A 12900-nucleotide genomic window follows, 5' to 3' on the forward strand; every position below is an offset into this window, starting at 1 on the left:
CTCGTGGAAGCCACAACTCTGACTGAAGCGTCCGTGATGTTCAGCATGGACTGCAATGATGTCTTGGCCATCAAGCAGCCTTTGGTAATGAATGTCCAAAATTTCTCTCTGGAGGTTTCAGACAGCTGGTCTGCAAACTTAGACATGGACATCCAATTTACAAATTCATATTTGGACAACAATGCCTGCTGGTTTGCAATCCACATTTGCAGAGAGGAGGAGATGTAAATCTTCCTACCCATAAAGTCCATCCTTTTAGAGTCCTCATTCTTAGCAGTGGACTTAAATCTGCCCTGCTGGCCTCTATCGTTCACCACAGTTACGACCAGGAATTTGGGTCCAGGTGGAAATAAAAGCCCTCAAATCCCTGCACCAGGACAAAACAGCATTTCTCTGGCCTGGTCTACACTATGAGTTTATATCGAATTTAGCAGTGTTAAATCGAATTAACCCTGCACCCATCCACACAACGAAGCCCTGTATATCGATATAAAGGGCTGTTAATACCGATATCTGTACTCCTCCCCGACGAGGGGAGTAGCGCTGAAATCGGTATTACCATTTCGGATTAGGGTTAGTGTGGCTGCAATTCGACGGTATTGGCCTTCGGGAGCTATCCCATAGTGCACCCTTGTGACCACTCTGGACAGCAATCTGAACTCGGATGCACTGGCCAGGTAGACAGGAAAAACCCCGCGAACTTTTTAATTTGATTTCCTGTTTGCCCAGCGTGGAGCGCCGATCAGCACAGGTGACCATGCAGTCCCAAAATCAAAAAAGAGCTCCAGCATGGACCGTACAGGAGATACTGAAGCTGATCTCTGTATGGGGAGATGAATCTGTTCTATCAGAACTCTGTTCCAAAGGACAAAATGCCAAAGCATTTGAAAAAATCTCCAAGGCTATGATAGACAGAGGCCACAGCAGGAACTCAACACAGTGCTGCGTGACAAGCGTAACGGAAAGCCAAAGAATCAAATGGACGCTCATGGAGGGAGGGAGGGGGGACTAAGGACTAGCTATCCCACAGTTCCCGCAGTCTCCGAAAACTATTTGCATTCTTGGCTGAGCTCCCAATGCCTGAAGGGTCAAAAACATTGTCGTGGGTGGTTCAGGGTATATGTCGTCAATCCCCTCCCCTCCCCACCCCCGAAAGAAAAGGGGAAAAAATTGTTTCTCACCTTTTTTCAATGTCACCGTATGTCTACTGGATGCTGCTGGCAGACACAGTGCTGCAACGCTACACAGCAGCATCCCCTTGCCTTGCCTTGCAGATGGCAGATGGTACAATAGGATTAGTATCCATTGTCATCATCCCGTGAGTGCTCCTGGCTGGCCTCGGTGAGGTCGGCCGGGGGCGCCTGGGCAAAAATGGGAATGACTCCCGGTCATTCCCTTCTTTAAGCTTTGTCTCCTGGAGATTCAGTCCTGCCTGGAATATCATAGCAGCTGGAGGCTGCCTCACCCCCGTTTTATCTCAATAAAGTCAGTGTTGTTTCTTATTCATGCATTCTTTATTATTTCATCACACAAATGGGGGGATAACTGCCACGGTAGCCCAGGAGGAGTGTGGGAGGAGGGAAACAGGTGGGGTTGTTGCAGGTGCACCCCCTAGAATGGCATGCAGCTCATCATTTCTGCGGGATGTCTGGGGCTCTGACCCGGAGCGGCTGTTTGCCTTTCTGGTTCTTTAGTAGACTTGCCTGATATTCTAGGCAGGACTGACTCTACCTTTAGACAAAACGTAAAGAAGGGAATGACCTGTGGAGTCATTCCCATTTTTGTCCATGCGCCCCTGGCCAACCTCACCGAGGCCAGCCAGGAGCACCCATGACAGCAGCAGACGGTACAATATGACTGGTAACCGTCTCTGCTAACTTGCAAAGGCAAGGGGATACTGCTGTGTAGCACTGCAGTACCGCGTCTGTCAGCAGCATCCAGTAGACATATGATGACAGTGAAAAAAGGCTGAACGGGCTCCATGGTTGCCATGCTATGGCAGCTACCAGGGCAGAGGGGGAGGGATAACTCAGTGGTTTGAGCATTGGCCTGCTAAACCAAGGGTTATGAGCTCAATCCTTGAGTAGGTCACTTAGGTATCTGGGGCAAAAATCAGTATTTGGTCCTGCTAGTGAAGGCAGGGGGCTGGACTCAATAACCTTTCAAGGTCCCTTCCAGTTCTAGGAGATAGGTATATCTCCAAATATTATTTTTTAATCCAGGGAAAAGGGTACAAAATGATTGTCTGCCGTTGCTTTCACAGAGGGAAGATTGACTGACGACATTTACCCAGAATCACCCGCAACACTGTTTTTGCCCCATCATGCATTGTGATCTCAACTCAGAATTCCAATGGGCGGGGGAGACTGCGGGAACTATGGGATAGCTATGGGATAGCTACCCACAGTGCAAAGGTCCAGAAATCGACGCTAGCCTCGGTACATGGACGCACACTGCCGAATTAATGTGCTTAGCGTGGCCGCGTGCACGCGACTTTATACAGTCTGTTTCCAAATACCGGTTTCTGTAAAATTGGAATAATCCCGTAGTGTAGAAATACCCTCCATGTGCTTTGTAGTATGTGATACTGAAGCTGGCATTCTCCAAAGAACCCTTGCAGGCTCTAGGAGTGCATCATTAGTAAGAGGAGCCACTCTCCCAGGAGCAGACAACTGCAGGATATGCAGCAACATAATGGTGTTCTCCTGCAGGAACTATGCCTTAATGCCCAGGGAAGCAGCCATGCACTGCCAAATGTCCTGTTAGGCCTTGAAATCCTCAGGTATTGAAGGCAAGGAAGAGCCAAGCACTGCCAAATTGTTCCTGATGGGGGGAGCAGTGCTGACCCCAAAGTCAGTGGTGGCACTGAAGTAGCTGACAGTTCCAAAGTGAAGGGCAATGAGAGCTGCCACAGTAACATTAGTGGTGTGAATGCAATGGTGCCAAGGAGTTTTCCACTGCCAAAGAGGTCTCTTGCACCAAGCCCATACCAGCCCTGCTTCCATAGACTGTGGAAGAGGAACATCGGAGTGTGGTGCCAATGGACCAAAAGGTTCAGCGGCCTGTCCATGCAAGGGGGCTATAAATGACACAGCCCTGGCAAAATCATGGATCAATGGAGGGGTCAGGATGGAAAGGCAAAGGAGGTCTGTTGCCACCTGATATGCTGCTGACATGGAAACAACTGGTGCCGGTGCCAACATCACTCTTGTCAATACTGGATTCAAGAATCAGAGTCGATGGTAGAATCTGACCTCTCTGCGCAGTATCAGGAAGTGGTTAGAGGCACCCACACCCCCTCTCATATGCTGGCATTAACACAATGCTGGTCCACACTCTTTCTGGAGGACGCAGAAGAGTTTTCATGAGACCTAGAGTGATCTTATGTGACCTTTCCCTCAGTGCATTTGATGGGGAACAACTCCTCCATCCCTTTGGAGAGGCACTGGCTCCACAGCATGAAATGGCAGCACTCTCAGAACCTGAGGGTGACCTCCACTCTGATGAGGTCCTCAGTGCTGAAGCAGGCCACATGGCCTGTTCAAACAGGTGCTGCTTTAGGCAAAGGTCCCTAGTCAGCTGAGTCCCTTTCATGAATGACCTAGAAATTGCACACTGCTCCATGACATAGACATCACAGTAAGCAGTGTGTGGGGATTGTTGTTGGGGAATCACTCCCCCCACATAACAATGTTTAAACCATGGTGAGGGCGTCACCAGGGAATACTTAGAATATGAGGGTTGGAAGGGACTTCAGGAGATCATCTAGTCCAACCCCCTGCTCAAAGCAGAACTAATCCCCAGACAGATTTTTGCCCCAGATCCCTAAATGGTCCCCTCAAGGATTGAACTCACAACCCCGGATTTAGCAGGCCAATGCTCAAACCACTGAGCTATCCCTCCCCTTAACACTATACTTAACTAACACTAAGTACTAACTATATATGACTAGAACAAACACTAGAAAAAGATAGTGAGAGATAGTGAGAGATTGCATGGTTAAGAACCACACAGAGCTTTGACTCCAGCCACATGAAGTAAGAAGGAAATGAAAGGGGTCAGGGTGGTGCCACCTCATATAGCCAGAGGCTATGGCAAGGAGGTGTGAGCGCTTCCCCTTTACAGACATTGCTAAGCAAAGTTCTCCGGCTCCAGAGCCCTAGGCACGCACACACCTAAGTGGAATACATGGCTGCATCTACTCAAAGCAGCAGCTTAGGCTCTGAATGCCTTGTTAGCTGTGAGGGCAGTGTTAGGATTTAGTCAGCTTTGGGCATGCCCACCAGCAGAAATGCAGGTGCCTTTAGGGATTTAGGTGCCTACATGGTTCAGTGGCAGCTGAACAGTGATTTTGTGAAAGTCAGTGATGTCTAGGAGACAGTTAAGTACCTCAGTGTTTTTGTGCATCTTACCCTAGCTGCCTAAGACACGCCAGTCCTTTCACACAAACAACCCAAAACAGAGTCTGCCCCCTATTACAGCACATAGCCCAATGGTTAGCACACTCACCTAGACTGGAAGAGACCCAGATTCATAACCCTCCTCTAGATTAGGGACTTGAACCCCAGTCTCCTACATTCCAGGTGAATACCTTAAGTGCCAGGCTATTGGATATTTTGGGGTAGGTATTTCTCAAGCTGTCCTGTTGGAGCTGTTCCACTTTGTATAGTTAAATATTCATTAGGTGAGGAAAAGAGAGAAATTGACTGCATAGATCAGTGGTCTTGGCACTCACATGGGAAAGCCAGGTTCAAGTCCCTGGCTAGTTATAATTAAAGCTATGATTTTGTCATGATGGTCACAGAAAGCATGAATTTGCATTAAGTCCATCAAATACCATCCAAACCAAATGAAATGTGCTCAAACCAAGTGGTGTTGCAAACTTGTGCATGGGGTCACAGCATCACTCCATCTGCTCCACCATCTCCATCTATAGCAGCATGGACTCTTCAAACCTATGCAACATTGTGACCCCATGTGCTAGGTCGCAATATTTAGAGTGAGTAGCTGGGCCCAGTCCCACAGGACAGGAGTTGCCATTGTGTGGGGTGAGTGTGGGGTGGGCTCACCTCCCTCCTTCTGTGACATATTGTTGTTTTCAAGCACCTCTGCCATGAAATGTATTTTAAAATGTCCTGAAAAAATCATAACACTAGTTATAATTTAACTCAGCTGAACTGTTTCATTGTCCAGTAGACGGACCTGAGTCTCCACTGCCTCACAATGAAGGCATTTACAGCAGTGCAGAGTAGGTGTAATATGCTACTCTTCTGATCTGGCAGATTTTTTTCACTCACTTTGCACAGGTGTAAATGATGACACCAGGTGCATGACATGACAGAATCAGGCCCAACATATCAAATTAAAGTATCCATAGCAAAAGAAATCCAGAGTGTCTGTTTCAATTGCATCTACAGACTTTAGACTTCAGTAGATTTAAGGATACAGGGAATCTTCAGGAGGCATGTTCACTTCACCATAGTAAATGTATCTCAGCATAGATTCAAATGCTTGTTTACTGGGAACCATTTCACCTATAGAAATATTTACTTGTCCATCTTCTGGCATGAAGGAACGGAACATGGCTTCAAAGTAACTGGAAAAGGAAAGGTGACCAACGTAACACAGGGGGATTTTACATAATCACAAGAAAGGTTCTGCAGATGGTTTCACTCAGTACTGTTCAAAGGGGGCTACAAAACATTGAAGCTTTCACACAAGTTACTTTCTAGCTACTATGGGGAGGGAAAAACTGCCTCTAAATGCCTCCTCAAATATAGTATGCAGTGGTGTTGTAATCATGTTGGTCCCAGGATATTAGAGAGACAAGGTGGGTGAGGTAATATCTTTTATCGGACCAGCTTCTGCTGGTGAAAGAGACAAGCTCTCGAGCTACACAGAGCTCTTCTTCAGGTCTCTTCTCAAAGGGGATTTGCTAGTGTTTCCCTCTATATAGTTCATGAGTGGCTTAAAGAACATTCAAATAATTTAGCTGAGTGTATCTCTGCATGCTGGTGGCTGAGTGATCACAGCACCTGGAGCGGTTTACTGCTTATCACTAGCAAAGTATTGTGAGAGACAGCCCAGGTTGGAGAGCTAAGGGGGAACCCACAGTTCCAGGCTGCACCCCAGAGATCCCGTCACACCCAACCACCTTGTCTCTCAAATGTTGTATTGTCATGTTTCAGATAAATCTGTGTGTGAGGCAACGAAGCATCACAATCCCAACAATGCTATAGGATACTATATAGGAAACAATGCCATGTGGATTTTCTTTATGGCAATTAATTTTAAAAAATATAAAAATTAGGATATAATACACTGTAATAATTCATTTACCTACTTTGCATATGAAGTGCTGGTAAACATCAAACATTATGGGTCTCCTGCTTTTTTAGGGGCTAGACACTAATATAAATGGTTACCTGCCTACTGTACAAGGATATTGTGATGGTTTGTTAGATACTGTTTGTAAAGTACTAAAGTATGTAAATGCTAAGGATTATTACGGCTGGCTTAAAATTTTCCATCAAAACTTTTTTTAATGGAAAATTGGATTTTAACTAAATGAAAATTTTTGCAGAAAGTATTGCCAAAAAAATAAACAAAAAAATCAAGGATTTTTCCCACAAAAAGTCAAAATTTTCTAACCCCCTCCATTTTCCAATTAGTTCTAATTATTATTGGATACTGAATGGAAGGAACCCATTTTCACTGGCTATAGGCATTAGTAGGTTTGCCTGTGATAGTATTAGATTGTGCTCATCTACTAACCTTGTTCCATCATTAATAGATAGCTACAAGCTAGATCAGGGGCGGGCAAACTTTTTGGCCTGAGGGCTGCATCGGATTTGGGAAATTGTATGGAGGACCAGTTAGAGGAGGGGAGCATGGCCCGGCCCCCATCCCCTATCTACTCCCCACTCCGCTTCTCGCCCCCTGACAGCCCACCCCCAGGACTCCTGTCCCATCCAACCCCCCGTTCCCTGATGGCCCCCCAGGACCCCTGCCCCATCCACCCCCCCTGCTCTCTGTCCCCGCCCTGAATGCCCCCCGCCGCCCCATCCAACCTCCCCTCCTTCATGACTGCCCCCTCGGACCCCTGCCCCTTCCAACCACCCCTTTTCGGTGTCCCCTGACTGCTCCCGGAACCCCTGCCCCTGACTGTCCCTGCCGCCCCATCCAACCCCGCCCTTCCTTCCTGACTGCCCCCCGGGGCCCCTGCCCCCATTCAACCCCCCTGTTCCCCGCCCTCTGACCACCCCGATCCCTATCCACACCCCCGCACCCTGATCACCACCCCAAACTCTCCTGCCCTCTATCCAACCCCTCCTGCTTCCTGCCCCCTTACTGCGCTGCCTGGAGCACCGTTGGCTGGCGGCGCTACAGCCACACACCATGCAGCACAGAGCACCGAGTCAGGCCAGGCTCTGCAGTGGCGTTGCCCCAGGAGCTTGCAGCCCCACTGCCCAGAGCATTGCACCAGCGGCAGGGCGAGCTGCAGGGGAGGGGGAACAGCAAGGGAGGGGCCGGGGGCTAGCCTCAGGGGCCAGGAGCTCAGGGGCTGGGCAGGAAGGTTCCACGGGCTGGATGTGGCCCGCAGGCCATAGTTTGCCCACCTCTGAGCTAGATCCTACTCTGCTTTCCCCCCTTTTCTACCCTTTCTCTCCATATAACATAACTTGCATCTACTAGCGTGGCAAAGTGTTTTTCTTCACCCCACCAGCTGTACTCCTCACTCTGGACAATTGATCCTGCTCTCCCTTCCTTTTTTGAATATATAAGAGTCAGTTTTTTCAGGTGCCTGAATCTGAATGACATGGTCACAATTTCTGGATAAGAGCTGCTGAGTGTACGTTCTTGTCACAGGTTACTGTAGACTCCTAATGGCATTCAGTCTTATATTCTCTTCAACTTGTATACCTGATTAAAGCCCTTCACAATTTTTCCCTTGCAAATTCTTCGTGTCACAACCAATCAGGCTTGGCCTGAGATTTCTGCCAATGGCATTCTAGCGGTCTTCCTGTCTAGCTTCCTCTCCTGCTTCATCTGTCCCAGGCCATCTGTAAACCATGCTGAACAGTGAGGATGAAGCTGTATAGGGTCACCCTATCAAACCCTGAACTGAGGAGAGTTAGATGCCTTAAAAAGGGATTCTCAAAAGCCAACATGCTGAGGGGAAAGTTGTCTAAGCCAGTCAATAGGAAATGCTGAGGAGAGGGGTGCACCCTCCTCTTAAAGGGAGGGAGGTGCCTAACTTTGGTCTGAGGGAGGTCACAGCCATGAGCCCTCTGGAGTCAGTCACCTAAGCCAGGTCAGCACTTTCTCAACAAAAACTGAGAAATAGGAGGTGATGACCCCTTCCCCTTTACCAACAGTCCCGTGGCTAAAGAACTCATCCACAATTTGGGAGACTCAGGTTCAAAGTGTCTTTGCGTCTGTTGGGTGTCTTTGCGTCTGTTTGTGTAGTGTTTGTATCTCTCTGTAGAGGCCCGGAGGGGCAGACTGCTGAAGGGGCAGCCGAGCCCGGATTGGCTGAGCCCTGAGTAGGGGGTGGAGCCAGGCTAGGAGGGGCCTATAAAAGCGGCTGCCCAGCCAGGCAGCGGCACAGGAGCCAGCAAACAGGGCTGCTAACAGGGGAGTTTGCGTGGGAGTTCGCAGGGGGAGGTGGAAGGGGGCGGCGCCGTGTCCCCTGTGCTCCCCAGGTACGAACGCCGAGCGAGGCCGAGACAGCAGCAGCCATGAGCCAAGCAGCAGAGGACACACCGAGGGTGAGAGCATGCAGCAGCTGCGGTATGTACCTGGTCCTAGCGGGGGACCCAGAACAGTACTATGTATGCATGAAGTGTCGCCTAATAGAGCTGCTGGAGGAAAAGATCCAGGGCCTAGAGCTGCAGGTAGAAACCCTGATAGAGAATAGAAGGGGGTTCGAGCAGCTGATGGAGCAATGGCAAGCAGTAACTGAAGGGGAACGCCCAGGGGCACAGGGGGGAGCAGGGGCTAAGGCCAACGAGGGGGGACCACCAGACGAGGAAGATGGGCGGTGGAAGCATGTGACCATGAGAAGCAGGCCAAGGAAAAGGAGAGCCAGTGAGGGGGAAATAGAGCTAAGGAACAGGTTTGAAGGTTTGGAGAATGAGGAAGGGCTAAAGCAGATGGTAGCTGACGGTGGGAGGCCAAGGAAAAAGAGACGAGCGGCCAGTCCCATAGAAAGAGGGGAGGAGTCTATGGAGGCAGCACCAAGTTTGGGCCCAGGGAGGATACAGGATGGCTTAAGGGGAACCACAAGGGATGATAGGAATGGAAGGAGCTTGCAACCAGGGGGAACGGGGGATAGGTTAGAGGACTGCATTATCCCCAGGCAAAGGCAGGTCTACGTGATTGGGGATTCCATACTGAGAAGGTTGGACAGGCCTGTGACCAGGGCCGATCCGGAGAACAGAAGGGTGTGCTGTCTACCAGGCGCTAAAATACGGGATGTGGACCTGAGGTTGAAAAGGATCCTAAGAGGAGCAGGTAAGAACCCTTTGGTCATCCTTCATGTAGGAACGAATGACACTGCTAGATTCTCGCTAGAAAGGATCAAGGGAGACTATGCCAGGTTGGGTAAGACGCTTAAGGAAATTGAGGCTCAGGTGATCTTCAGTGGGATCCTACCTGTCCCTAGGGAAGGGCGCCAAAGAGGATCGTGACGATTAATAGTTGGCTGAGGGAGTGGTGTTACAAGGAGGGCTTTGGGATGTATGGGCACTGGGAGGCTTTTGGGGACAGACAACTGTTCTCACGGGATGGGCTCCACCTGAGTAGGGAAGGAAATAGACTTCTAGGAGGGAGGCTGGCTCATCTGATTAAAAGACCTTTAAACTAGACACTGGGGGGAGACGGTTGGGAGAGGTCCTGGTGCTCTCCACGCCAAATTTATACATTGGGAGTGAGAACAACAAGATAACAACAGATATAGCCAGAGGGGGACGGTTAGGTGTAAGGAAGAGGGGGGGGGACGGATACTAGATCTACAGGTCATACTGGTAGTACTGTGTCCCTACCGAGTTGGGTGAAAAGAGTGAGAGGAGCCCATCAGCAAAAATTAGGTTGTTTGTTCACCAATGCGAGAAGCTTAGGTAATAAAATGGAGGAACTGGAGCTCCTGGTCCGAGAATTGAAACCGGTTATCGTAGGAATAACCGAAACATGGTGGAACGGTAGCCATGACTGGAGTACAGGTATGGAAGGGTATGTGCTGTTTAGGAAAGACCGATGCAAAGGTAAAGGTGGGGGAGTAGCATTGTATATCAATAATGAGGTGAAATGTAATGAAATAACTAGCAATGCAATGGATAATACGGAGTCTGTCTGGGCAATGGTCACATTGGGGAAGAAAACTACCAGAGCCTCACCCGGGATAGTGATTGGGGTGTGCTATAGACCGCCGGGATCTAGCTTGGAGACGGATAGAGAGCTCTTTAATGTTTTTAAGGAGGTAAATACTAATAGGAACTGCTTGATCATGGGGGACTTTAACTTCCCGGATATAGATTGGGAAACAAATGCTAGTAATAATAATAGGGCTCAGCTTTTCCTAGACGTGATAGCTGATGAATTCCTTCATCAAGTGGTTGCTGAACCGACGAGGGGGGATGCCATTTTAGATCTGATTTTGGTGAGTAACGAGGACCTTGTTGAGGAAATAGTTGTAGGGGACAACCTTGGCTCGAGTGATCATGAGCTAATTCGTTTCAAAATAAATGAGAGGATAATCAATATTGCATCTGAGACTAGGGTTTACGATTTCAAAAGGGCTAACTTTACTAAATTAAGGCGACTAGTTAGGGAAGTGGACTGGACTAACATATTTAGGGATCTAAAGGCAGATGACGCCTGGGGTTACTTCAGGTTGAAGTTGCAGGAGTTGTCAGAGGCATGTATCCCGAGAAAGGGAAAACGGCTCGTAGGTAGCAGTTTTAGACCGAGCTGGATGAGCAAGCGTCTTAGAGGGGTCATTAAGAAAAAACAGAAAGCGTACCAGGAGTGGAAAATGGGAGGGATCAGCAAAGAAACCTACCTTATTGAGGTCAGAGGGTGTAGGGAAGCAGTGAGAAAGGCAAAGCGACGGGTGGAGATGGACCTAGCGAAGGGGATTAAAACCAATAGCAAAAGGTTTTTTAGCCATATAAATAGGAAGAAAATCAAGAAAGAAGAAGTGGGACCGCTTAAAACTTTAAACGGAGTGGAGATTAGGGATAATCTTGGAATGGCACAATATCTGAACGAATATTTTGCCTCGGTCTTTAATGAGGCTAATGAAGGGCTAAGGAATAGTGATAGAGGGACCGATGGGAATGAAGATATGGGGGTAGACATTACGGTATCTGAGGTAGAAGCCAAACTTGAACAGCTTAACGGAAGTAAATCGGGGGGCCCGGATAATCTTCATCCTAGAATATTAAGGGAATTGGCGAGTGATATTGCTAGCCCGTTAGCGATGATTTTTAATAAATCTCTAAATTCGGGGATTGTACCGTTTGACTGGAGATTAGCTAATGTAGTTCCTATATTCAAGAAGGGGAAAAAAAGTGACCCGGGTAACTACAGGCCAGTTAGTTTAACATCTGTAGTATGCAAAATCATGGAAAAAATTTTAAAAGAGAGAGTGGTTACGGAGCATGAGGCCGATGGCAACTGGGATAGATTACAGCATGGATTTACGAAAGGTAGATCGTGCCAAACCAACCTGATCTCCTTCTTTGAGAAAGTAACAGATTTTTTAGACAAGGGAAATGCGGTGGATCTAATATATCTGGATTTCAGTAAGGCGTTTGATACGGTACCGCATGAGGAATTACTGGTTAAATTGGAAAAGATGGGGATCAAAATGAAAATCCAGAGGTGGATAAGGAGCTGGTTAAAGGGGAGACTGCAGAGGGTAGTATTGAAGGGGGAACTGTCGGGTTGGAGGGGGGTTACCAGTGGAGTTCCTCAAGGTTCGGTTTTGGGTCCGATTTTATTCAATCTATTTATCGCTGACCTCGGAACCAAAAGTAGGAGTGGGCTGATAAAGTTTGCGGATGACACAAAGTTGGGAGGTATTGCCAATTCGGAAAAGGATCGGGATATCCTCCAGGGAGATTTGGATGACCTTGTAAACTGGAGTATTAGTAACAGGATTAAATACAATAGTGAAAAGTGTAAGGTTATGCATTTAGGGATGACTAACAAGAATTTTAGTTATAAGCTGGGGACGCACCAGTTGGAAGTAACGGAGGAGGAGAAGGACCTAGGAGTCCTGGTTGATCGTAGGATGACTATGAGTAGGCAATGTGATGTGGCCGTTAAAAAAGCTAATGCGGTCTTGGGATGCATTAGGCGAGGTATTTCTAGTAGGGATAAGGAGGTGCTAGTCCCGTTATATAAAGCGTTGGTAAGACCTCATTTGGAGTATTGTGTGCAGTTTTGGTCTCCCATGTTTAAGAAGGATGAATTCAAACTGGAACGGGTACAAAGAAGGGCCACTAGAATGATCCGAGGAATGGAAGGCCTGTCGTATGAAAGGAGACTTGAGGAGCTCGGTTTGTTTTCCTTAACCAAAAGAAGGATAAGAGGAGATATGATTGCACTCTTTAAATATATCAGAGGGATAAATACCAGGGAAGGAGAGGAATTATTTCAGCTCAGTGCTAATGTGGACACGAGGACAAATGGATATAAATTGTCAGTCAGGAAATTTAGGCTTGAAATTAGACGAAGGTTTCTAACCATCAGGGGAGTGCAATACTGGAACAGCCTACCGAGGGAAACAGTGGGGGCGAAGGACCTCCATGACTTTAAGATTAAGCTAGGTAAGTTTATGGAGGAGATGGTATGATAGGATAACGGGCTTAGTCAATAGGTCAATTAAGTGCC

General features: G+C 47.9%; 1 protein-coding gene across 6 annotated transcripts in view; it reads right to left on the reverse strand.

The window, feature by feature from the left end:
- Positions 1 to 12900, reverse strand: part of LZTR1 (leucine zipper like transcription regulator 1) — a 277535-nt gene that overhangs the window by 44302 nt on the left and 220333 nt on the right. For 5 of the 6 annotated variants that reach the window (XM_045017155.1, XM_045017157.1, XM_045017154.1 and 2 more), the window contains one exon: positions 5447 to 5596. The exons of the other annotated variant lie outside the window; for it this stretch is intronic. In XM_045017155.1, coding sequence (XP_044873090.1) covers positions 5447 to 5596 — 150 coding nt within the window. The remainder of the gene's footprint in view (positions 1 to 5446; positions 5597 to 12900) is intronic. 6 annotated transcript variants of the gene reach the window in all.

Source organism: Mauremys mutica, chromosome 4, assembly GCF_020497125.1.
Source record: "Mauremys mutica isolate MM-2020 ecotype Southern chromosome 4, ASM2049712v1, whole genome shotgun sequence".
Taxonomy (NCBI): Eukaryota; Metazoa; Chordata; order Testudines; family Geoemydidae; genus Mauremys; species Mauremys mutica.